Raw genomic sequence first — 23,369 nt, forward strand, 5'->3', positions numbered from 1 at the left:
GATCAGTAATGTGTTTTTTATTTTTTAAAGATTTATTTATTTATTTGAAAGGCAGAGAGAGAGAGAGAAAGAGAGAGATCTTTAGTCTGCTGGTATACTCCCCAGATGGCTATAACAGCCAGGATGGGACTGTGCCAGGCTGAAGCTAGGAGCCAGGAGCTTCTTCCAGGTCTCCCACGGGGTTGGCAGGTGCCCAAACGCTTGGGCCATCTTCTGTTGCTTTCCCCAGGCCATTAGCAGGGAGCTGGATCAGAAATGGAGTAGCCAGGGTTTGAACTGGCGCCCACATGAGATGCCCCTCTCATGATAATTTTGAACATTTTTTTATGACTGCCTACTACTTCATCAAGTAAATATAACATAAATTTACTTAACCATTGATTTATCATTAGATGTTTAATTAGTTTTCACTCTTTCTGCTGTTATAGTTCTTTATGCACATTTTGGTGCATAAAGACTTTCTGTTCCTTGGGATGTCTTTGGATTATTGAACCACAGTATATAGACATTTAAAAGGAGAATCAGGTGGAGTTGGTAAAAGAGTGAACAGCAGCCACCCCAGGTTTCTGTGCCTTTACTCACTCTTTGGGTAGGGTTGCTGCATCTGACAACAGGGAACCCAGGCTTCCTGAAGAAGAGTTTCACTAACTCTGGTTATCATCTATTTCCTCCCCCTGCCACCACCCTGCTTCCTGCTGCTTCTCCTTTTTAAAAATAAGTTAGGTAGCAAAGTGTTGCTTGTCCGTGCAGTTGCTTGAGGTTATGATTTTTAATTCACAGAAGCTAAACATTGATTTTCAAAAGTCACAATTTATTGGAACAATTTCTTAGTGTAATCTTTAGAAATATCTCAAATTCTGTACTTACTAATTCCTACCAAGAGTAGATTATCTAATTTCTAGGATTTATTTTATTTTACTTTATTTATGTATATTTATTGAGTTCTATGTTTTACCTAAATTATCTCATTTAATCATGTTAGGGCAACCCTATAAGGAGGTAAACCATGCCTCAATTAAGTTAAATGATAACTTACCAGCTAGCAAAATTTAGGATTGAACCCTAAGTATCATGCTATACTGACTATACTTTCATAGTTTATAGTTTTAGGTAATCAGTTATTTCATACTGAGCCTATTTGTTAAATTAAGAATTATTAAGAATTCTAAATTCAAGAATAAAGTCTTATCATTTTCTTGTATAATACATGTAATAAGTGCAGATACACTAGGTACTAAAAAATAGGTGATGTAATTTTTAAAATTAACTTATGTTATGTTTACTATGTTAGTAAGATTGTCTCAGAAACAGTCTTACTAATTTATTGTTGAATACAGAGAATTTATTGTCAAATACAATAACTGAAGCCATGAAAGGAGTTCTTAAATTTTTTAAAGTCTTCATTAAGTTAGTACATCCACCTATTTTTGTATAGATACTTCAAAAAAATGGAAAATGAATGAATATTATAAAACATTATTCGTGGATTTTGGCCGGCGCCGTGGCTCAATAGGCTAATCCTCCACCTTGCGGCGCCGGCACACCGGGTTCTAGTCCCGGTTGGGGTGCCGGATTCTGTCCCGGTTGCCCCTCTTCCAGGCCAGCTCTCTGCTATGGCCAGGGAGTGCAGTGGAGGATGGCCCAGGTGCTTGGGCCCTGCACCCCATGGGAGACCAGGAAAAGCACCTGGCTCCTGGCTCCTGCCATCGGATCAGTGCGGTGCGCCAGCTGCAGCAGCGGCCATTGGAGGGTGAACCAACGGCAAAGGAAGACCTTTCTCTCTCTGTCTCTCTCTCTCACTGTCCACTCTGCCTGTCAAAAATAAAAATTAAAAAAAAAAATAAAAAAAAACATTATTCGTGGATTTAAAAATGTTTGTACCAAAATAACCTTACCATTTAATTCTGTTTTCCATGGACTTTTTGAAGTACTTTTGTATATTCTCTTTACTTGTGAAATCCTAGAATATACATCGAAATAAATTAAACCTTGTGAGTGTCAGGAGGCTTCACGGGGTGACAGTGTTTCTTCCACGTCATTTACTGACTTTTGTTTTTCTTTCAGCAATGAGCCCTCCTAGGGTGGTAACCTTTGATGAAGTTATGGCTGCAGCCAGGAATTTATCAAACATGACTCTTGCTCATGAAATTGCTGTAAATGAGAACTTCGAGCTGAAACAAGATGCCCTCCCAGAGAACAGGTAATCTGGAGGTGTTTGTTGTATATAAACCATGTTGAAGAGTCTATATGTATGTGTACCTGTGTGTGTGTGTGTGTATGTGTGAGAGAGAGAGAGAGAGAGAGGGAGGGAGGGAGGGAGAGAGAAACACTATACATGTATACATGTGTTCATACTGAGTCCTGGAAGTTCTTCCACAATATTCACAGGGGAGAAACAGTATTTAGCTCTCTAATAAGGTCTTCTTTGTAAATAAATGCATTTAGGGTACATGTTACCATCATCCTTAGACCTTAGCTCACATGTTACTTCCTCAGGGAAGCTTTTTCTGATGGTCCTGGACCCCTGGACCACATTGAATTCTTTTGCTGAAGACTCATAGCTCCCAGTGCCTCCCTTTTGATAAGAGGATTTATAATCTAATGCTTTGTGTCAGTTTCACGTGTGTGTTTGTTCTTCTGAATTGCCAAAGCGCTAAGAATAGGCAGTGCAGAAGCATTTGGAGATAGGGATCCCAGCTGCAAGGGGGAGTTCTGGTGAATTTCAGCCGCAGGGACTTGGTCGAGAGCCATCTCCTTCCATCCTACCTCAGTTTCTCTGGCATCAGTGGCTCACAACCAAGAGCAGAGAAGGCTAGAGCCCATTCCTACAGATAGGTTACCTTTAGAGCTTAAGTTGGCTCACAGATAATGGCATGGAATTCTCTAGTTCACAGTACCAGTTAAGATGTTCCCTATATCAGTTAAGATCAACTTATAATATTTGATCCCATTTAGAACTTTCTTGTTCCCTTTAACATAGCAAAATAAGCAAAGATAATAGCTTCCCTTTTTAAAGCTGAATTGTAATCCTCCTGGATTATATTCAAGTTGCTCATAATAATCGCTAATATTTTAAAAAATCACAGGCTAATGTAGGCGTAACTGGTTTTCTTGGTGGCTGCATTTTGCTGTGATCCTGTAGCCCAGCTCTGTTGCTGCATCCGTGGGCTCCATCATCTGCGACCTGGACTCTTTCGGTCCAAATCGGTGGTCCCGTCTTCGATCTTCGTTCTCCCCCCACCCCACCCCCAGCCCACCCTCGGTATCCAAACAGTAGGCGTGTGAGCTTTCTGAAGAGAGGATCCCGTCAGATAATTTCTTTGCTTTAGACCTCTCAGTGGTTTTCTGTTACACATAAAATAAAAACCCAGACTTTTGCTTCTGGCCTGGGACGCCCTACTTCCCCGACCCCGTCTCGTAGTGCTTCACCCCTGCTTGCAGTACTTCAGGCATGCTGGCCTCATTCCTGACCTCAGAGTATCCCAAGTCCGGTCCTGTCTCAGGGCCTCGTCCCCTTCCTCCTTGTTCTTTCCCTGGATTGGCTGTTTTCTTCCTCCCGTTTGAGTCTGTACTCAGGGTCACTGCCTTAGAGAAGCTTTCTTCAGCCTCCTAGCAAAATCAGTAGCCTTTCTATCCCTGGCCACTGGGCCACTGCACTGTCTCACTCTGTCTACCCCATAGCTGTGAAACTGGCACACTCACTTTCCTCTGTTTCTGTCTTTCTGTCCTTGCTAACATACAAGCTTTTTGAGGATGGAGGTTTTCTTCCCACTGCCTAAAGCAAGGCCTAGTGTATGCTGGATGTTCAGTAAACATTTATTTACTGAATAATAAAAATTAATTTTTAAAGTTAACATCAGTTAACAGTTTGGCAGTATCTGTATTTTAAATCCAAAAGGTGTGGGTACAGGTCAGGTAAAGGCACATTAGGATCAGACAGACCCTAGGATTGGAATCTTGGCACTGGGGTGATCATGTTCCCCAGAATAAAAATGGGTACTACGCTCTTCAGTTCAAATGTATGCTCATTGCATAAAAGTACCTTATACATAAGTGCTTGAGACTATAGAGAATATTAATCTCTCTGGAAACACTTCAGAGTGAAGACACACTGCCTTTGCTTAAAAATGAAGTAGCGTACTCTGCAACCACAGCTGTTGATGTTGACGTGCCCTCCACAATGTTCAAGCTGATCCTTTTCAGCATCTGGCCAACTCTCATACTTTATAGAATCTATTCTCGGAGGGGAAAACCTGCTAAAATCTGTAAGGTTCTGACACCGGTCAGAAATGACTTTAAAAATGATTTGATTGTGGGGGGCAGGTGTTTAGACCAGCGCTTAATCTACTGGCTGGGAGGCCTGCATGTCATGTCTATTGCAATGCCTGGGTTTTTGTCCCAGCTCTGTCCGTGATTGCAGCTTCTTACCAATGTGCAACCTGAGAAGCAACAAGTAGTTGGGACCCTGCCACCCATGTGGGAGACCTGGTTTAGTTCCTGGTTTGGGGCTTTGGCCTGGCCCAGTCTTAGTCAATGTGAGCATTTAGAGAATGAACCAGTGAATGGTACTATCTGTCTCTCCCTCTCAGGTAAATAAATAAATTAATATGTAATAAATTATTTGGTTATATCCACTTCCTGTGCCACCCCTCCCCTCAACTTGTCTAGGAAATTAAAGAGCTGAAATGCTTACAGCCTTTAGGAAAGCTTATTTTATTTTTAAAAGATTTATTTATTTGAGAGGCAGAGTTACAGAGAGACAGAGAGAGAGGTCTTCCCTCCTCTGGTTTACTCACAAATGGCCACAATGGTCCGAAGCCAAAAGCCAGGAGCCAGGAGCTTCTTCCTGGTCTCTCATATGGGTGCAGGGGCCCAGGCACTTGAGTCATCTTCCACTGCTTTCCCTGGTGCATTAGCAGGGAGCTGCATTGCAAGTGGGACAATCAGAACTCGAACTGGTGCCCATAAGGGATGCTGGTGTCACAGGCAGAGGCTTAACCTACTACACCACAGCATTTAAACCCCAGTATCCCTTAGGGAGCTCTAAACTTGTTTTAGCCTGTTTGCTGTTGGTCCATTCAAGCTAGGTGTGTGCAGCTTGTAGCGAGTGAAAGTTCATCCTGGCAGTATTTGCCTTTCTCATTGTTCTGGAGTTGCCCAGGGAAGGCTCAGACATGAGAAGTGGCATTTATGTTGAATGAATCCCCTCAGGCGACCAGAATAAGTTTTAGGACTTAAAGTTGCTGAGTTAAATAATATTTGCAGTTATAGAAATAGTTTTAACCTATGCTCTTCAGGAAGCTGATTTTCATCTCTCATAGCATTATCATGCTTAGCCATTTGTAATCTAAGAAGAAAAATTGGGGGCCAACATTGTGGCATAGTGGATAAAGCCACCAGCTGTGACACCCCCATCCCATATGGATGCTGATTCAATTCCTGGCTGCTCCACTTTCAATCCAGCTCCCTGCTGGGAAAGCCGCGGAGGATGGCCCAAGTGCTAAGGCCACCTGGGAGACCCAGAAGAAACTGCTGGCTCCTGGCTTCAGCCCAACCCACTCTTTAGTTGTTGCTGCCATCTTGGGAGTGAACCAGCAGATGGAAGATTTGTCTGTCTCTCCTTCTCTCTCTGTAACTCTGCCTTTCAAATACATAAATAAATCTTAGAAGAAGAAAAGTTAGGAGATATGTTGAGCCATAAAATTATCAATTTATTCACCGTGTATTTGTCAGGCATTCACTATATGTCAGTCACTGTGCTAGGCACGATGGCAGGTACTTATGATCCGTGTGGGAGAGGTGCTTAGCTCTGTGGGGAAAAGAGAGCTATCAGTAATTACACTTCAGGGAAATATAAGATTTGCTAAAAGTTGTTGCAAGATGCCCTAGGAGTCCAGCAGCAATGTGTATGAATGTGCTTCCATTTTGGGACATTGACATAAGGGGTGAACCAAGGTGGCCACCTCTTCTATTGTGAGCTGTTCCTGGAGACTTCTATTTCAGCAGTGTGGTCTGGCTAACTTTAAATGGGACATCTAAGCCGCAGCTGGCAGTCATTCAGATGCATGTCTCCTTGGGGCCAGTCTGTTCTATCCTGTGTCATGAAACTCTAGTTGTTGAGCAAAGAGCAACTTTGCCGTCCTCATCCCCCAAATCTAGAATCTGTTTAGAAAAGTAGCTTGGTAAATTATGGTCTCTCCTTAGGACAGAATTTTATAAACTTATTGAACACTCTACTAAGGAAGTATTTTAAAAACCTAGGGAAAAAAGGACAGAATAAAAATGAAAAAAAAAAAGTATAGGACATTATATATACTGGTTACTCTTAACTATGGTAAAACAATGATTGGATATGGAAAATGTGTCAGAAGATTAATAATGGGATTATGGGCAAGTTTTATTCTGTCTTTTCCCCTCTGTTTTCTAAGATGTCTGTAATTAGCATGTTTATTATTACTAGTGAAATAACGCTTATTTAAACATAGTCTGTTTCTTCGCTGCAGCTTGGCTGGCCGAGTGAAGCATATTGTGCACCAGGCCTTCTGGGACGTCTTGGAATCAGAGCTGAGTGCCGAACCTCCTGAGTATGAACATGCCATCAAACTGTTTGAAGAAATCAGAGAGGTCAGTGATTCTGTTTGTGTTCATCAGTGTCTTTGTGCATCTGAGTGCTCTTACAGAATACCATAGACTGGTGGCTTATCAACAGTAGAAACTCCTTTCTCACAGTTTGGGAGGCATGGTCAAGGTCAAGGTTCCAGCGGATTCTGTGTCTGATGAGGGCCCACTTCTTGGTTCTTAGACGGCACCTTCTCCATGTCTTCTCATGTGGTGGGAGGAGCAGGGTTGCTCTCTAGGTTATTTATTTATTTTTATTGTTATTTCACAAAGGCACTGATCCCATTCATGAGGACTCCACACACGTGACCTTATCATGTCCTACAGGCCCCACCTCTGAATACTGTCCCTTTGAGGAATGGGTTTCAATAAATGAAGTTTGGAGGAACACAGACTTTCAGACTATAGCAATTAAGGGTTTTTTTTTTTTTCACTAAAGACTGTTATATACCCTCTAGATTTGGCTGTTGTTTTTGAAAAACAAGCGAGTTATATCACTGGTAGCATTTTCCCCTGCACTTCCTGCAGTGGGGTGAAGGCCAAGAGGAGAGGGCAGTGGACAGATCAGGGTGATGCGTAGGGCACAGAGTCCTCATGTAGCTGGGAGCACAGACTTTCAAGCCGACAGATGTGGTTTAGGGATGGACTCTGTCTTTAAGTCTCAGTTTCCTGAGTATTTACAGGGCATGTCTAAGAATTAAATGAGATGCCTGTTGAAATCTTAGCTAACATTTGCCAGGCACTTGCTCTATACCAAGTACTAGATTATTTATTTACCCTTACCATAATGCTATGAGGTAGTTCCTCCTGTTATTCTTATTTTGTGTAAAGAAACCAAGTCCCCTGAGTCACCCAGGTCATACAGCTTTAGAAAGTGGAGAGGAATTTGAACAGGCCCCTCCAGCTCAGAAACTGTGCCCCTGATTTTGTGCTGTGTGTATCGGTACAGTGTCTGTTGTGTCCTGAATACTCAATAAATAGGTTGCTCATTTAACGCAATTTGTCTTCAAAAACTTTATGAAAAAAGTTGTGCATGAATTTTAAAGTATTTTGCATCAAAACTAACTTATCCTTTCATTTAGCTTTCCATAAACTTTTTGAAGTCCCTTTGCATATAGTCAATATTTTATATGTAAAACATGTCAAACCTGATGGACCTGGGGGCATTTTCTTCTGCCTTTTTTTAAAGAGTTCTTTTGGAGCCATGATCTGCACCTTGTTCTTGCCTTCTCTGCACTGTTTACCCGTAGACTTCCCCAAGTGGTTTTAGTGATACAGCTTCCTTGCCAATTGTTTTCATCCCCGACAGGATCTGCCAGTTTTCCTGGTAGAGGCCTTTTAATGAGAATGCAGGGCTGTCTTTTTAGAGTTCAGATGCCGGAGTGCTTCTCTGGTCCACCACTCAGTCTGTGTCAACCTCTGTGGCATCCAGGGCACGAAAAGATGGACAGGGGGCCTGACGTCCAAGTCACTGAAATGAAAGGCGACAGCCTTCACTCATGAAACAGTGCTGTTAATCTTGCTTTCCTTCCCTGTGCAGATTCTTCTCTCTTTTCTGACTCCTGGAGGCAACCGGCTTCGTAACCAGATCTGTGAGGTTTTGGACCCAGACCTCATCAGGCAGCAGGCCGAGCACAATGCTGTCGACATCCAAGGCCTGGCCAACTATATCATCAGTACGATGGGTAAACTGTGTGCTCCCGTGCGAGATGACGACATCAGAGAGCTAAAGGCTACTGGCAACATCGTGGAAGGGCTGAGGTTAGTACTTCTGCTGCCTGCATTTTCTTCCAGTATCTTTTGAGTTCATTCAAAAGGGAACTGTGGGCATCAGGGAACCAGAATAATAACTGATATCCCAAAGGAATTCTTGATCCTAGAAGAAAACCAAATAAGCAGGGAGCAAGTCAATAATTTACTTTGTGCCTAGAGATTTCAGGTAGAATGATCTCCGTGTTTGTTGGTTTTATGTAGGCCCTGGGAGTGAAGCGCCTCAGTCTGTTTTATGCCACTGTAGCAGAACACCTGAGACTGGGTAATTTATAAAGAACAGACAGGTGTTTCTTACAGTCTTGGAGACTGGGAAATCCTGGGTTGAGGAGCCTGCTTCTGCCAAGCGAGTTATATCACCATCCCATGGTGGAGGTAGAATGGCACGAGAACAGGCACGCACGCATGAGGTGGGAATAATGTCGGACTTCATTTTGTAACAGACCCACTCTCACCATAACAAAGTCACTCCCACGATTAGAATATTAATCCATTTATGAGGCTAGAGCCCTTATGACCTCTTCATCTCTTAAAGGTCCCACCTCTCAACACTGTTGTATTGGAAGTTAATTTTCCAACCAGTGAACGTGGGAGGACAGATTCAAACCACAGCATGCAGTGATATGGAAAATAGGTATAATCCCAGACAGCCACAAGTTTACAGTCCAGCAGTGAGACAGACCTCGAATAAGCCATTACCAATTTTCTAAGTGCTATGGAAGGGGAAGTAGAGGGCTGAGATTCCAGCAGGTGTCTTAATCTAGTCAAGGAAGACTTCTTCGCTAGTTGGGGTCACTAGCTGTTATAACACATAAACTCTGAATTCTCAGGAATCTAACTGATAAAAATCTGTTCCATATTCATATCCCAGGCCAATCCTGGAGTTCTTAGACAGCCATCTACATGTTGTTAAAGGATCCTTGTCCTTGGCTCCATACTTGCCCACATCCTCAGAATCTGTTCATTCAGCTAGTAAATGGCAAGAGACCACAAGAATGGCATACCCAGTCTGCAGCTACCTCATCCTGCAAGAATCAGTCTCTTAACCGTGACTCGCCAGAAGGTCCCACCTGGATAGGGGGCCGGTTGCTCTAGCACAGTGAGCGAAGCTGCCACCTGTAGTGGCAGTTCAACTCCTGCTCTTCCACTTCTGATCTGACTCCCTGCTAGCGTGCCTGTGAAGACAAAGGAAATGGCCCATGGGCCCCTGCCACCCATGTGGGAGACCCAGATGGAGTGCTGAGCTCCTGGCTTCTTTCTGGACCTAGCCCCAGCTGTTGTGGCTGTTTGGGGAGCGAGCTAGTAGATGGAAGATAACTCTCTCTCTCCCTCTCTATCATTCTGCCTTTCAAATAAATAAATCTTAAAAAGATAAAAGTGGGCCCAGGAATGGTAGTTGCCTTTGAAAGCACACTTTGCAGTTATAATTCTGCAGAGAGGGGACGTGGGCCTCTTGTGCTCAGCTAGCCGCCTGTGCTGCTGCTCCCCTTGGGAAGTGTATGTGAAGTCCTGAGAATCTCCTCTGCCTGTGCATCAACAGCAACTTCCTGTGACCCTAAGTGAAACAGGAGTCAGCAACGCTTTTTGCTCTAGAGGAGTTTTTCTCCTTTTAAGCATGAATACAGCAATTTTAAGAATTGAGTTACAGATAGTGAGAGAGAGAGACAGAGACAGAGAGACAGAGAGAAAGGTCTTCCTTCCATTGGTTCACTCCCCAAGTGGCTGCAATGGCCGGAGCTCCGCCAATCTGAAGCCAGAAGCCAGAAGCCAGGTGCTTCTTCCTGGTCTCCCATCTGGGTGCAGGGATGGGCCATCTTCTACTGCTTTCCCAGGCCACAGCAGAGAGCTGGATTGGAAGAGGAGCATCCGGGACTAGAACCGGCACCCATATGGGATGCCGGCCCCGCAAGCCCCAAGAATTGAGTTTCATGTATCAGTTGGGAACATTAGAACGAAGCTGGTGTGCATGTAGCAAGTAACTTACTTTGTGACCTTGGGCAAATTGATGGCCTCTCAAGGTGACACTTGCTATAAAATGAGTATGAGTTGTGCTCAATTCTGGCCGATGGTGATGCTTGGTGAGGGATCCTTTCTTCCAGTTCCTTTGTTACCTGTGAATGATATCAAATCTACAGTCTTGGTCTTTATTGAGCATCTACTGGGTGCCACTGCTCCTGCACTACACATTCATTATCTCATTGACTGTTCACCACTTCCCTCCAAGGTTGATGCTGTCCTCTTGTTTCACAGATGAGGAAACTTGAGGCTCAAGGAGATGGGGGTAGTTTATGCATAGCCACCAATCTGGTCATTGGTAAAGCTGGATTTGCACACAGGGCTGCCCAGCTCTGAAATGAAGTATGTTTCCTTTGGAGCTCCACCACCCCATCCTTCCTTTCTTCCACTATTTGTTTCCTTATTCCCTTGCGAATAGAAACCACATGTACTATGTTCAGATTCCTTGAGATTTCAGGGCTTTCAAATGGACATCCTTCTTGAAGTTTTCTTCTATCGTTGCTAAGATACGCTTCTTAGCTGTCTTCCTGTCAGTTTATGACTGGATGTAACGGGTCAGCTGGAGGTCTTAAGTCTGCTGAAGTAAATAACTCTTGCGATCTATGAAACATGTTTGCTACACAAAAGCATGACCTTCTCTGCTGAGTGACCTTGCCAAATGGCAATTGGAGTTTGGGGGATGTTTCCCTTTTCCAGCCTGTAACCTAGGTAATAGTTAATGAATTTTGGCTTAGCTCCTTAATCACCTCTCTATTTTCATTCTAAAATTTATAGACAAATATTTCATGTCCTGGACCTCATGAAAATGGACATGGCCAATTTTACAATTAGGAGCCTTAGACCACACCTTCAACGCCAGTTGGTGGAATATGAGAGAACCAAGTTCCAGGAAATTTTGGAAGAAACTCCAAGTGAGTATACTATAATGTGTATTTATATTGAAGTTGGGTGTCAATATGATACCTAGATAAAGAATTTTGACCTTGCTGTGAAACATCTTTTGACCTTATAAAATGACATAACAAATTTACAGTTGTTTTCTCTGTTCCAAGTATGTACTTAGTACTATTGACTTCTTCATTCATTCAAGAAATATTTACTGAGCACCTGCTATATTCCAGAAACTGCTTAGGTGGTACGGTTAATGTAGATAACAAAATGGAATAAAGTTGCATTCCCAAGGAGCTGAGATTCTAGTAGGCATGACTAATAAGCAAGCATATTTTCAAACGTATTAAGTTCTGTAAAGAAAAACAGCATAAGGACATCAACAGTAATAGCGTAGGAAAGAATTTAAGGGGTGACTTCTTGATGAGATACACTGGGGAGGCCTCTTTAATAAGGAACCCTTGAGCAAGGTTTGCAAAAACAGTGAGAAAGATTGTGTGAAAAATCTGAGAGAAGGAACATTCTAGCCAGAGGGAGCTACAAGTACAAAGACCTGAGGCAGAATCTTGCTTGTGAAGTTTGATAAATGCAAGACAGACACTGTGGCTGAAGCAGGGTAGGTAAGGGAAGAGTGATGGGAGATGAGGCTGGGAGGCAGACAGAGACAGGTCTCCTAGGCCCCTGATAATAACCAGAGGAGTAGATTTCAGTCCAAGTATGATGGAAAGTTATTGGAGAGTTCTAAGTTGGGAAGTGACATCTGATATTAATTTTTGAAAATACGGTCATGAGCCGCATGACATTTCAGCCAACAGACCCATACCTGATGGAGAGCCTGGCAGATTATCATGCAGTGATGTCATAGCCATCTTAGTTTGCATAAGTACATTTTCTGAGGTTTGTGCCTTACAGTGCATTTCTAGGAACAGTCCCAGGTGACCATACCAGGGCAGATAACAAATTGTTGAGAGCAAAGAGGGGAGCAGTTGCTCAGGCAGGAAATAGTGATGACATGTCCTAGGTGGTAGTGGTGGAAGAGTAGATTTGCTGGTGTTTAGTAAGGGGGAACAAAGAGGAGCTTGGAATACGTTTAAGGTTCTTGGTCTGGGCAACTGGGTGGATGGTGGTGTATTTTAGTGAGATGAGAGAGACAAGGGGGATGGGAAATGATGGAGGATAAGAAGTCAGTTTCAGATATATGATCTTTCAGATCTGGCTTGACATCAATGTGGAGATGGACATTGGCATTTATATAGAAGAAACTGGAGTGGAGAGGAATTGATGAACTATGGGTGTACAATTAGGAATCATCAATATGTTGTATACAAGGGATCTTCTAAAAATTCATGAAAATTATCTTTTAATTTCATTTTCCCACAGCTTTTTGAGGTACCCTTGTATAAAGCCATGGAACTAGATAGCTTATCACGGGCTAGGCACCTTACATGCATTAACTGATGTAACCCTTACACCACCAATGGGAAGTCTTCTCCCCCACTTTTATGGATGAGGAAGCTGTCGGCAGGAAGAGGTTAAATTACTTCCCTGCATAACATAGATTGTAAGACATGGAGTTGGGACTGAGCTCGGCAGCTGGCCCTGCAGTCCATGCCCTTATTTATCCCTGGATTATACTGGGTGACACAGCCTGGGCAGCGAGTGTAGATGTTGAAGGGGACTGGCCTGGGACACTCCAGCATCTGCAGGTTGAGATGAGGAGGAGGATGCAGCAATGGGGACTGTGAAGGAGTAGCCCGAGAAGGAGTATGGAGGTCAGGAGTCAGTGAGTCCTACAAGGCAAGTGAAGACATGTTTGAAGCAGGTGGATGTGAGAGGGGGTGGTAGGTGCTGTCAGGTGGTGAGGAAGGAGGAAGGCTAAGGCTTGACCATCCAATAGTAACCATGTGAAGACCGTTGGTAACCATGGGAGAGCAGTTTCAGTGGACTTGTGGGCCTGGAACCCAGACTGGAGGGAGGTCAGGGAAGAACGGAAGTAGAGGAAGTATAACCTCACTGTTACCAACTACCCGGTGAGCTAAGTGCAGTTATCCCCAGTGGGGGACTGAAGTGTCAGGTGTTGCATTGCCGGCAAGAGGCTCACTGGCAGAGCCTTGGCACCACAATTCATTAACCACATCCGAACAGAGTTACGTGATCCTCTGCCACCCCTCTATAGACTGAACTTTTCTGCCAAAATAGTGAACAAACCAAGTGCCACTTCAGACAGAGCTGTGGCAGGCAGGAGAGCATCCAGGGGAGAGGGCGTGGAGAGCCACACGAGGAATGGTCGCTGAAGCCGGCCGCGTTCCACTTGGTACCAAGGAGACTCAGGTGGGCCAGGCACCACCCCACCCATTGACAGAAGTGCAGACTTTGGTTAAGCTCTGTGGTGATGACCAGGATCCATAGGTAGGAAGCCCCAGCCAGCCTGACCTTCTTAACAGTTGGAGCTCTTTAAACTTTGGAATGGGCCTCTGTGTTGCCTCTATGTTGCTAGTACTGGAATGGGCCTCTATGTTGCTAGTGCTAGCTAACGTATCTGAGCATTTGTTACTTGCCAAGTCCTTACTGTGTGCCAAACAGTTAACATTATTACTTCATTTAGGCCTCACAGTAGCCCTGAGAGGTTGGTAGTATTATCACCCCCTATTTATAGATGAGGAAATGGAGGTTCGGGCACATACCCTAGGGGCCTACAAGCAAGTAGTAGAGCCTGGATGGCCCGTGTTGGCCTTTGCATCACAGCGTGTGCATTTACACAGTGTGCAGCACTGTCTGACCTCAAGCAACATTGCATCTGCCTGTGGGGGATATTCCATCTGCTAGTTCACTAGCCAAATGCCTGCAATGGTTGGGGCTGGACCAGGCTGAAGCTAGGTGCCTGAAACTCCGTCCAGATCTCCCATGTGGGTGGCAGGGGCCCAAATGCTTGGGCCATCTTCTGCTGCTTTCCCAGGTGCATTAGCAGGGAGCTGGAACAGAAGTGGAGCAGCAGGACTTGAAATGGCATGCATATTAGATGCCAGTGTTGCAGGCAAAGGCTTAACCTCCTGTACCACAATGCAGGCCCAAAGGCTCAGTGACTTCTAAGGATCCTTCCACAATTCTGTGACTTCAAGCACTCTGTGGTTTTTAGCTCTCAAGGGAAAGGGATTAAGAGAAATAGGACCCTATTAGAATGTGAAACCTGAACTGTAGCAAATGCATTCTTAACAGCATTTTTGTGAGACTGAAGTGGTTGGTTTCTTTTGTGTGCCTGTGCCTGTGCGTATGTTCTCAAAATGTGCCCTTGTCTTGAATCAAGATAGCTTGGAATCTTGGGCTCATTCCTTAATGTAGGGTTGAATTGTAATTTTACTCCTCTCAAATTATTTCCTTCTCTACTTAAAACCTGGGTTGAGTAACTTGTAATAATTTACACCTTTCACATTGACTTGGCTATTTCCAGAGATTTAAGATGACATTAAATACAGCTATGCATATAAGTCATTATTGCCCCACTAGAGAAATCAAGAATCCAGAAAGCAGAGGGTATATCAGCTGTTAATTATATCCCCTAGTCACTCTGCCAAAAGTCAGCCCCTGTGTCCTAATACCAAAATAAGAGTCTCACAGTGTCAGACAGAATGAAAGTGTTAGATTTTTGTGTGCACATGATTTTTATGTAATGATTACTGGAAAATTAATACAGAAAAGTACTCTGGATTTCTGAATGGACTCCAGGAAAATGCAATGGGACTGCAGTATGTTTGTGGAAAAATGGAATTGAAAAATAAGTGTATTCTTATGTAAAAAAATTGAAATCCTTACATAGTTTTTGCATAATATGCATTTTTATAAACTTTTCAAAGACCCTTTGTATTTTGTTTTGTCATAGGAGAAAATATACCCAAGGGAGTCAGTGTTGTGGTACAGTGGGTTAAGCACAGTTTGCAACACTGGCATCCCACATTGGTTCTAGCCCTGGCTACTCTCCTTCTAATGCTGCTCCCTGCTGTTGCACCTGGGAAAGCAGCCAAAGATGGCCCAAGTACTTGGGCCCCTGCCACGCATGTGGGAGACTCAGGTGAGTTCTGGGGTCCTGGCTTTGGCTTGGCCCAGACCTGGCTGTTGAAGCTATTTGGGGAGTGAAAGAGCAGATGGAACCTCTCTCTGAGTCTCTCCATCTCTCTCTGTCATTCTGCCTTTCAAATAAATAAATGAAATTTTTAAAAATATAAAATGTACTCAGGAAAACCTTAGGTAGTAATTGGGTGTTTTTACTAAGCATCAATAAGATAAACACATGAGATCCAACTGAATTATCTGTGGATAGAGTTACAGATTATTGCTGGGTAGGAACCTTAGTAATTTTTAAGGTTCCTAGAAAGATAAAGTTTTACTTGGATAACATTTATATTTCATAAAATATTTCATTAACTTTATTTCATGTAATTCTTTCTTTCCAAAAGCCCTATGGGGCAACAATTCCTTTCTCAGATATATATCAAAGAGCACTGTGATTGTCTTTTACTGGCACTTAAGGCAATCAGGAAATATTTGTGGAACACTTTATTAATTCATTTATTTAAACTGTATATATTTATCATGTACAACATTAGTTTTTTTTCCATCTACTTGAAAAACAGAGTGTCAGAAAGGAAGAGAGGAAGGGTAGGATGGAGAGAGAGTTCTACCCACTGGTTCATTCCCCAAATGCCTGCAACTACCAGGCTGGGCCATACCAAAGCCAGGAGCCCAGAACTCCACCCACATCTCCCATGTGGGTGGCAGGGACCAAAGAACTTGGATTATCATCTGCTGCCTCCCATGGTGCACATAGCAGGAAGCTGGAAAGAAAGCAGAGTAGCCAGAACTCTAACTGGCATGGTGATATGAGATGTGGGCATCCCAAGTGGTAGCTTAACCTGCTGTGCCATAATGCCCATCCCTGTGGAACATTTTAAAGACAGACTGACTGATATATTCAGCAACGACCTCAGTCAGTCACACAGTTACTAAGCAGTACAGCCAGGACTGGTAGCCAGATCTCCCCAGTCCAAGTCCAGATTAAACCTAGCTGTGACTTTTATTATTTTCTTTGGAATTTTTCAGTTTGTGTTATATTGCAAAGCAACAGAAACCAACTCTAGCTGACTTAGCAAAACAAGGAAGTGAATGGAAGGATGAGGATAGTTCACAGGATTGAAGGAAAAGCTGAAATGCCAGAAACCCAGATGCATGTCAGAATCTGGGCACGAAAACCAGGGAATCTCCAGGCTCCGTGGTTAGGATGGCTGCTGTGGAATGTGGGCCATCCTTGAACACTGAAGTCCCAGCAGAGTCTGATGGACATACGACTTGAGCCAGCCCCTCCCTGGTCATGGAGGCACAGGGCCTTTTTACTGATATTCACACAAGAAAACATGGAATGGGGGAATGTAGTTTCTGAGAAAAATCAGTACCAAAAGAAGGGAGGGCGAAGTGTTGCTGGTCAAAAACAGCAGATGTCCTGCCTGAGGGAACTAGGTTCTTCTGACTGAAAACTGGGGCAGTCCAGTAAATGCACCTGTACGGCCATGGCTTGTTTTTGTTTCCCTCTCCTGCTAGAACATTTTGAGAGCAGGACCATGTTTATTGATCTTTGAAGCCTCAGTACCTGGCACATGGTAGGTACTCGGTAGTCATCACTGAATGAGTGAGCAAATGGAGAAGCTCTTATTTCTGTCCCCATGGAAAACCAAGGCTGCCAGAGCTTGTGGAACCTTGCCTTTGGAGCCACATAGAGAAGCTAGTGCTAGCTCGTGGGGGTGGAATCTCAGCAGATCCTGGAGGAAGAACCAACATATGCGCTTTGTGTGTTCCTGGTCACACTCACTTTTAAGGACTCATAAAATCACCTGGGGCATTTAACTATAGATGCCTGTGCCCTGCCCCAGTCTGATTAAATCAGAATCTCCAGGAGCTGTGCCCAGGATTATTTTTTTCTTTTTACAGCTCCCCAGGTGATACTCAAGTCAACCAGGATTGAGAACCCCTACGCCACGCTGTTGCTTTTGTTCAAGATAACTAAATGGGCTTTTAAGTGTGTCAGCTGCAAGTGATTAAATTCGCAGTATAAATGCTTATTACTGCCACATTGTAATTATATCCACAATGATTTACACTTGCTCTCTCTCTCAGTTGGATGTCTTCTAAATAAGACTGCAAGTCTTTTGCATCTTTGTAAACAGAAGTAGCAAACCAGGAACAAAATTTGACAACTGGGGAGCAGAGCTGTGAAGTTTTCGTGCTGGTGTTGCTTTAGTATAGTGAACAGAGCTACTCATAAATGATCAAGAGTTTTATAGGAACTGTAGTATAAAAAGCAATTTACTTCTCATGGGAAACATTAGAACTGGGTCACAGGTAAGACAAAGTGAACAGACAGCCTCTGTAGAGAAACGCTGCATCCCAAGGTTAAGCCTTCTCGAATAGTCTCCAGTATGTCAGACTTCATTTACTCAAGATTGGAAAAACTACTTGTGAACAAAAGTAAATAAATACTAATTGTCATCTAGGTTCTCAGCAAACGGTGATTTTACTCCTTTTCCCAGGGGGCACTCAGCCATGTCTAGAGACTCTGTTTTTTTATTATTTTTTAAAGATTTATTTATTTATTTGAAAGAGTTGCACAGAGAAAGAAGGAGAGGCAGAAAGAGAGGTCTTCCATACACTGGTTCACTCCCCAACTGGCCGTAAAGGCTGGAGCTGTGCCAGCCCGAAGCCAGGAGCCTCCTCTGGGTCTCCCATGCAGGTGCAGGGTCCCCAGGACTCGGGCCATCCTCCACTGCCTTCCCAGGCCACAGCAGAGAGCCGGATCAGAAGTGGAGCAGCCGGTCCTCAAACCACCAGCCACAGCGCGCCGGCCCTGAGACACTTTAAATTGTAGCAACCTGGAAGGACAAGGTGGGAGGGTAGAGAGGCTGCGGAGTGTCTCTGGCTCCTGGTGGACAGGCCACTCCAGGCAGCTGCAAAACGTCCTGCTGTGAACAGATCACCACCCCACAGAGATTATCCAACTCAAAATGTCCACTGTGCAGGGCTCTAGAATCCCTGCTGTAACTAGCCGATTCGAATGAATCCATTTCTTGATGGCCCAGAGAAGTGTGTTCACATTCCAGGACCATTTGGGTTTCAGTAAGCAAGGAAATCGGCAGTCGAGCACTTGGGGGTTGTTTTGTATTTGAGGGCAGTCTCATCTCCGCGAGTCACAGCTGATGGCGGTGCCTCTGCTGCCTTCTTGCCATCCTTCCGTCGTCTGGAGGTTCTGTGTCCACCTGCCAGGACAAGCACTGGCAGAGGCACCTTTGGTAGTAATTCTGTGTGGGTTGCATTTGTTTGTCAACAGAAAATGCTATTACTAAAGGAATTATGCTAATAATAACTATTAGGCACCTATTAATTCATAATGATTTATAATATAGTAATGTTTAAATGCCACATGCTTGAAAATTAAATACATTCAACTATAAAACCTCATTTCCAATGATACATATTTTTAGTGCAGAAGAATTGGACTTGATAAATAGACTTGTTTAACTGAAAGGACAGCCTAACTCATCACACATTGTTTAAGGTCGGGTTAAGTGTGGAACTCAAAGTTCAGTGACTCCTTCCTTCCTTCCCACCCACCCTCCTTTCTGGAATAGCCCTTAGTACCAAGTACTAGGGATCATGCTAAATAGACTGGATTTTCAGTTCTAGCTGATTTCTAGTTAGCATCTCCTTTAAAGAGATCTGGTGAGATTCCACTTCCTTGAGCTAGCACACCAACTGGTCTTAAAAGAGAGCGAGAAGAAGACAAATAAAAACTTAGCCTGCTCACTTATTTTGTGCTGTGCACAGCCACTTCTGTGTGGGGTAGCTTCAACAATGATTGGCAGAGAAGGGAGCTCCTGAGCTTCAGAAACCAAAATAACTGCAAGTGACGACAGACATTCCCCCTTAGCCCCACCACGCGCGTGCGCGCACACACACACACACACACACACACCTTTCAAAGGATGTGTGGAGCGTTTAAGGAGCTCCCAACACTTGCCATTTCCTAAGTGCCAGAAACAGTTTTGCATGTCTTTGCTGAATCCTCGACTGCAGGAGGGGCCTATTATTAACACCACTTTTTAGATGAGGAAACTGAAGGAGACATGAAGTAACGTAAGTGTTCCAAAGCATACAACTAAGGGGTAATAAAGGCCAGGTTTAAGTTGAGACTGCCTGGCTCAGAGGCCATGCACTCAGCCACCTCCCCAGCCGTTTACCCTTCAGAGGAGAACCTAGCACAAGTTCTTAGTTCCATGTTGAATTCTTCACTGCTAGGTTATGGTTAATTGGAATTCATTCATCTACAATGGAAATTAGACTTACAGTCTATTTGCTTCCCATGCTGTGTTGTTTTCTTTAAAAAAAAAAAAAAGATTTATTTAATTGAAAGATAGAATTACAGAGAGAGGTAAAGACAGAGAGAGAAGTCTTCTATCTGCTGGTTCACTCCCCAGATGGCCACAACGGCCGGAGCTGTGCTGATCCAAAGCCAGGAGCTTCTTCCAGGTCTCCCACGTGGGTGCAGGGGCACAAGGACTTGGGCCATCTTCTACTGCTTTCCCAGGCCAAAGCAGAGAGCTAGATTGGAAGAAGAGCGGCCAGGACTAGAACCGGCGCCCATATGGGATGCCGGTACTTCAGGCCAGGGCTTTAACCCACTGTACCATAGCACCGACCCCGCTGTGTTGTTTCCTGAGCTCTGTTGCAGATGAGCTCTCTTGTTGATCAACCTCTCTGCATTATAGATTGTGCTGTTGTCAAATCTATTAAAGGAATAAATGTAAAGTACTCTGACAATTAATTTTAGAATGGGCACTGCCAAGGCTGGCGCTGTTGCATAGCAGGTAAAGCCACAGCCTGTGAGGCTTCATCCCTTATGGGGGTCAGTTCAAGTCCCAGCTGTTCCACTTCTGATCCAGCTCCCTACTGTTGTGCCTGGGAAAGCAGGGGAAGATGACCCAAGTGCTTGGGTGCCTACACCCGCGTGGGAGACCTGGAAGAAGTTCCTGGTTCCTGGCTTCTGTCTGGCCCAGCCTTGTCTGTTGTGGCCATTTGGGGAGTGAACCAGCAGAAGGAAGATTTTCTCTCTCTCCCTGTCTCTCTCTCTCTCTCTCTCTCTCTCTCTCTGTAACTCTGTCTTTCAAATAAATAAAATAAATCTTTAAAGAAAAAAGAGAGATGGGCACTTCCATGGTGTGCTGGATATGGTTAGCACTGGCTTGGGAGGCATTTGCTGTCGGGACCTTGTGAACTAGTAAGCCCAGGAATTACTAAAAATTAAATCATATAACTTACAATTAAGTAAATTACCTTAAAACTCTCTCTGGGAAATAGTTGGTCAGTTTCTTGTTCAACCTGCACTTTGCATACAACCAAGCAGTTGCAATGCTGGGTGATTATCCCCTAGAAATGGAAGCTTACATTCAAAGAAGCCTATACATGAATGCTCATAGCAGCCTCGTATATGGCCACAAACTACCAACAACTCAAACGTCTTTCAGCAGATAAATAAATGGGTAAGAGAACTGTGATGTCGTCAAACCATGGAATACTACTCAGCAATAAAAAGGAAACAAACTATTAATACATACAACCTGGATGGGAGCTGATATTGGTCTACTCTGGTTGCCATAACAGAGTATCGTAGACTGAGTGGCTTAAACACCAGAAAGTTACCATTCACAGTTTGGCAGACTGGGAAGTCGAGGACCAAGGTGCTGGCTGATTTGGCTCCTGGTGTTTAGCTAGCCTCCTTCTCACTTCTGACATGTCCTTTTTCCAGTGCGTGCATGCAGACAGAGAAAGAGAGCAAGCTCCCCGTGTCTCTCCCTATAAGGGCACCAGTGTCATCCGGAGGACCTTGCTCTCATGACCTCATTAACCCTAATCATTCCCCAAAGCCTCAGTCTCCAAATACCATCACAGTGGCAGTTACAGCTTCAATACACTGATTTTGGAAGGGAGGGCAACACAAACACTCAGTCCATAACAGTTACATATTATAAGATTCTGCTTATACGACATTCTTAAAGTGACGTAGGTATAGTGATCAGTAGTTGCCAGAGATTAGGTTTGGGGTGAAATATGACTTTTAAGGGGTAATGAGGGAGGGTTTTTTTTTTTTTTTTAATAATTGGTGTTGGAATAGTTCAGTATCCTAATGTTTATATGAATCCACATATGTAAAAATGTCATAGAACTGTATATACAAATAACAAAGGTATATAAAATTAGCAAAGGCCTAGTTACATTTGTATTTAAGTTAAAGATGTTGTATTGATGTCAGTTTCCTGGTTTTGACAGTGTCCTGTGCTTATATAAGGTGTTGTTGTTGGGGGTAGCTGAGTGAAGGGTACACAAGAACTCTGCTGTTTTTAAAATGTCTTGACTCTCAGTCTGTTTCAAAAAAATTTTTTTTTTAATTATTTATTTACTTGACAGGCAGAGTTACAGACAGAGAGAGGCAGAGAGAGAGAAATCTTCCATCTGCTGGTTCACTCACCAAATGGCCACAATGGCCAGAGCTGAGCTGATCTGAAGCCAGGAGCCAGGAGCTTTTTCCAGATCTCCTACAGGGGTACGGGGGCCCAAGCACTTGGGCCATCTTCTACTGCTTTTCTAGGCCATCAGCAGGGAGCTGGATCAGAAGTGGAGTGGCTGGGCCAGCGCCGTGGCTCACTTGGCTAATCCTCCTCCTGTGGTGCTGGCACCCCGGGTTCTAGTCCCAGTTGGGGCACCAGATTCTGTCCTGGTTGCTCCTCTTCCAGTCCAGCTCTCTGCTGTGGCCCAGAAGTGCAGTGGAGGATGGCCCAAGTCCTTGGGCCCTGCACCTGCATGGGAGACCAGGAGGAAGCACCTGGCTGCTGGCTTCGGATCAGTGCAGCGCACCAGCCGTAGCAGCCATTTGGGGAGTGAACCAATGGAAAAAGGAAGACCTCTCTCTCTCTCACTGTCTAACTCTGCCTGTAAAAAAAAAAAAAAAAAAAAGTGGAGTGGCAGGAACTCAAACTGATGCCCATATGGGATGCCAGCACCACAGATGGATGCCTAACTTACTATGCCACAGCACCACCCCTCAAAAAAACAGATTTTTAAAAGCCTTATGATACATAAAACAACATGGTCAAAATAAAAAAATAAACATTATTTTAGTTCCACTTATGTGAAGCTATAGAAGACAAAAGTAACTCATGAAGTTAGAAATTAAAAGTAGCTGAGCGGGGGTGCAGATGACTGGAAGGGGGATGAGGGAACTTTCTGGGGTGGTGGAAATAGCCTGTGTTTTATTTTGAGTGCTAGTTGCACAGTTATTTGGAATGGTTAAAACTAACCAAATTGGACACTTAAGAGCTAAGCATTTTGTTGTATGAAATTATTATTTGTATACAAATATGTATTTGATGTGTGACAAAACAAGTAAACTGAGAATGATAATCATAATTGTCTATAGTCTTGAGCGTTGATAGACCTGTCGAACCTGGATAATGGAAGCACCGTGTCATGTCGTGCTACTTGGGTGTCTCTTCCCAACTTCACATCCAGTGACTTCTCCTACTCACTCATTCTACAGATGAGGATATCATCATCTTAGGAGAGGAATGAGGGCTACTTCCTTTGGATGGAAATAGAAGCCATGGAAATGAGAAAGATGGTCCAGTGAGATTGAAGAATAATGAAAGTGGGTTGGGTAGAGTCTTCGGGTAGAGTTGGGTAGAGTCACTTAAAGAACAGGCAGTTGAAGAAGGACTTAGGTATGAGATGTAGAAGGACAGCCAGAGGAATCCAGGAGAGGGTGGAACAGAAAGAGTTTCAGAGGGATATATTCAGAAGGGCAGGCATTAATTAGAGAGATTTTTTTTAAATAAAGGAAAAACTGAGGCATGTTTGTTTGATTTCACAACCAGAAAATTGGTTGTGGCCTTAGAAAAGTCATATAAAGTAGAAGATATATTTCAAGACCCTTCTCACCTGCATTCTGTATCTTTCTCAGTAAATGGCACAACCATTTATCCAGC

The 23,369-nt window shown here is 43.8% G+C and overlaps 1 protein-coding gene across 2 annotated transcripts in view; it reads left to right on the forward strand.

The window, feature by feature from the left end:
* TCP11L2 (t-complex 11 like 2) overlaps window positions 1-23,369 on the forward strand; it is a 49,979-nt gene that overhangs the window by 16,431 nt on the left and 10,179 nt on the right. For both annotated transcript variants that reach the window (XM_051846596.2, XM_002711428.5), the window contains exons 3-6: window positions 2,065-2,200; window positions 6,504-6,624; window positions 8,159-8,379; window positions 11,179-11,315. In XM_051846596.2, the coding sequence (XP_051702556.2) occupies window positions 2,065-2,200; window positions 6,504-6,624; window positions 8,159-8,379; window positions 11,179-11,315 (615 nt within the window). The remainder of the gene's footprint in view (window positions 1-2,064; window positions 2,201-6,503; window positions 6,625-8,158; window positions 8,380-11,178; window positions 11,316-23,369) is intronic.

This window comes from Oryctolagus cuniculus, chromosome 11 (assembly GCF_964237555.1).
Source record: "Oryctolagus cuniculus chromosome 11, mOryCun1.1, whole genome shotgun sequence".
Lineage (NCBI taxonomy): Eukaryota > Metazoa > Chordata > Mammalia > Lagomorpha > Leporidae > Oryctolagus > Oryctolagus cuniculus.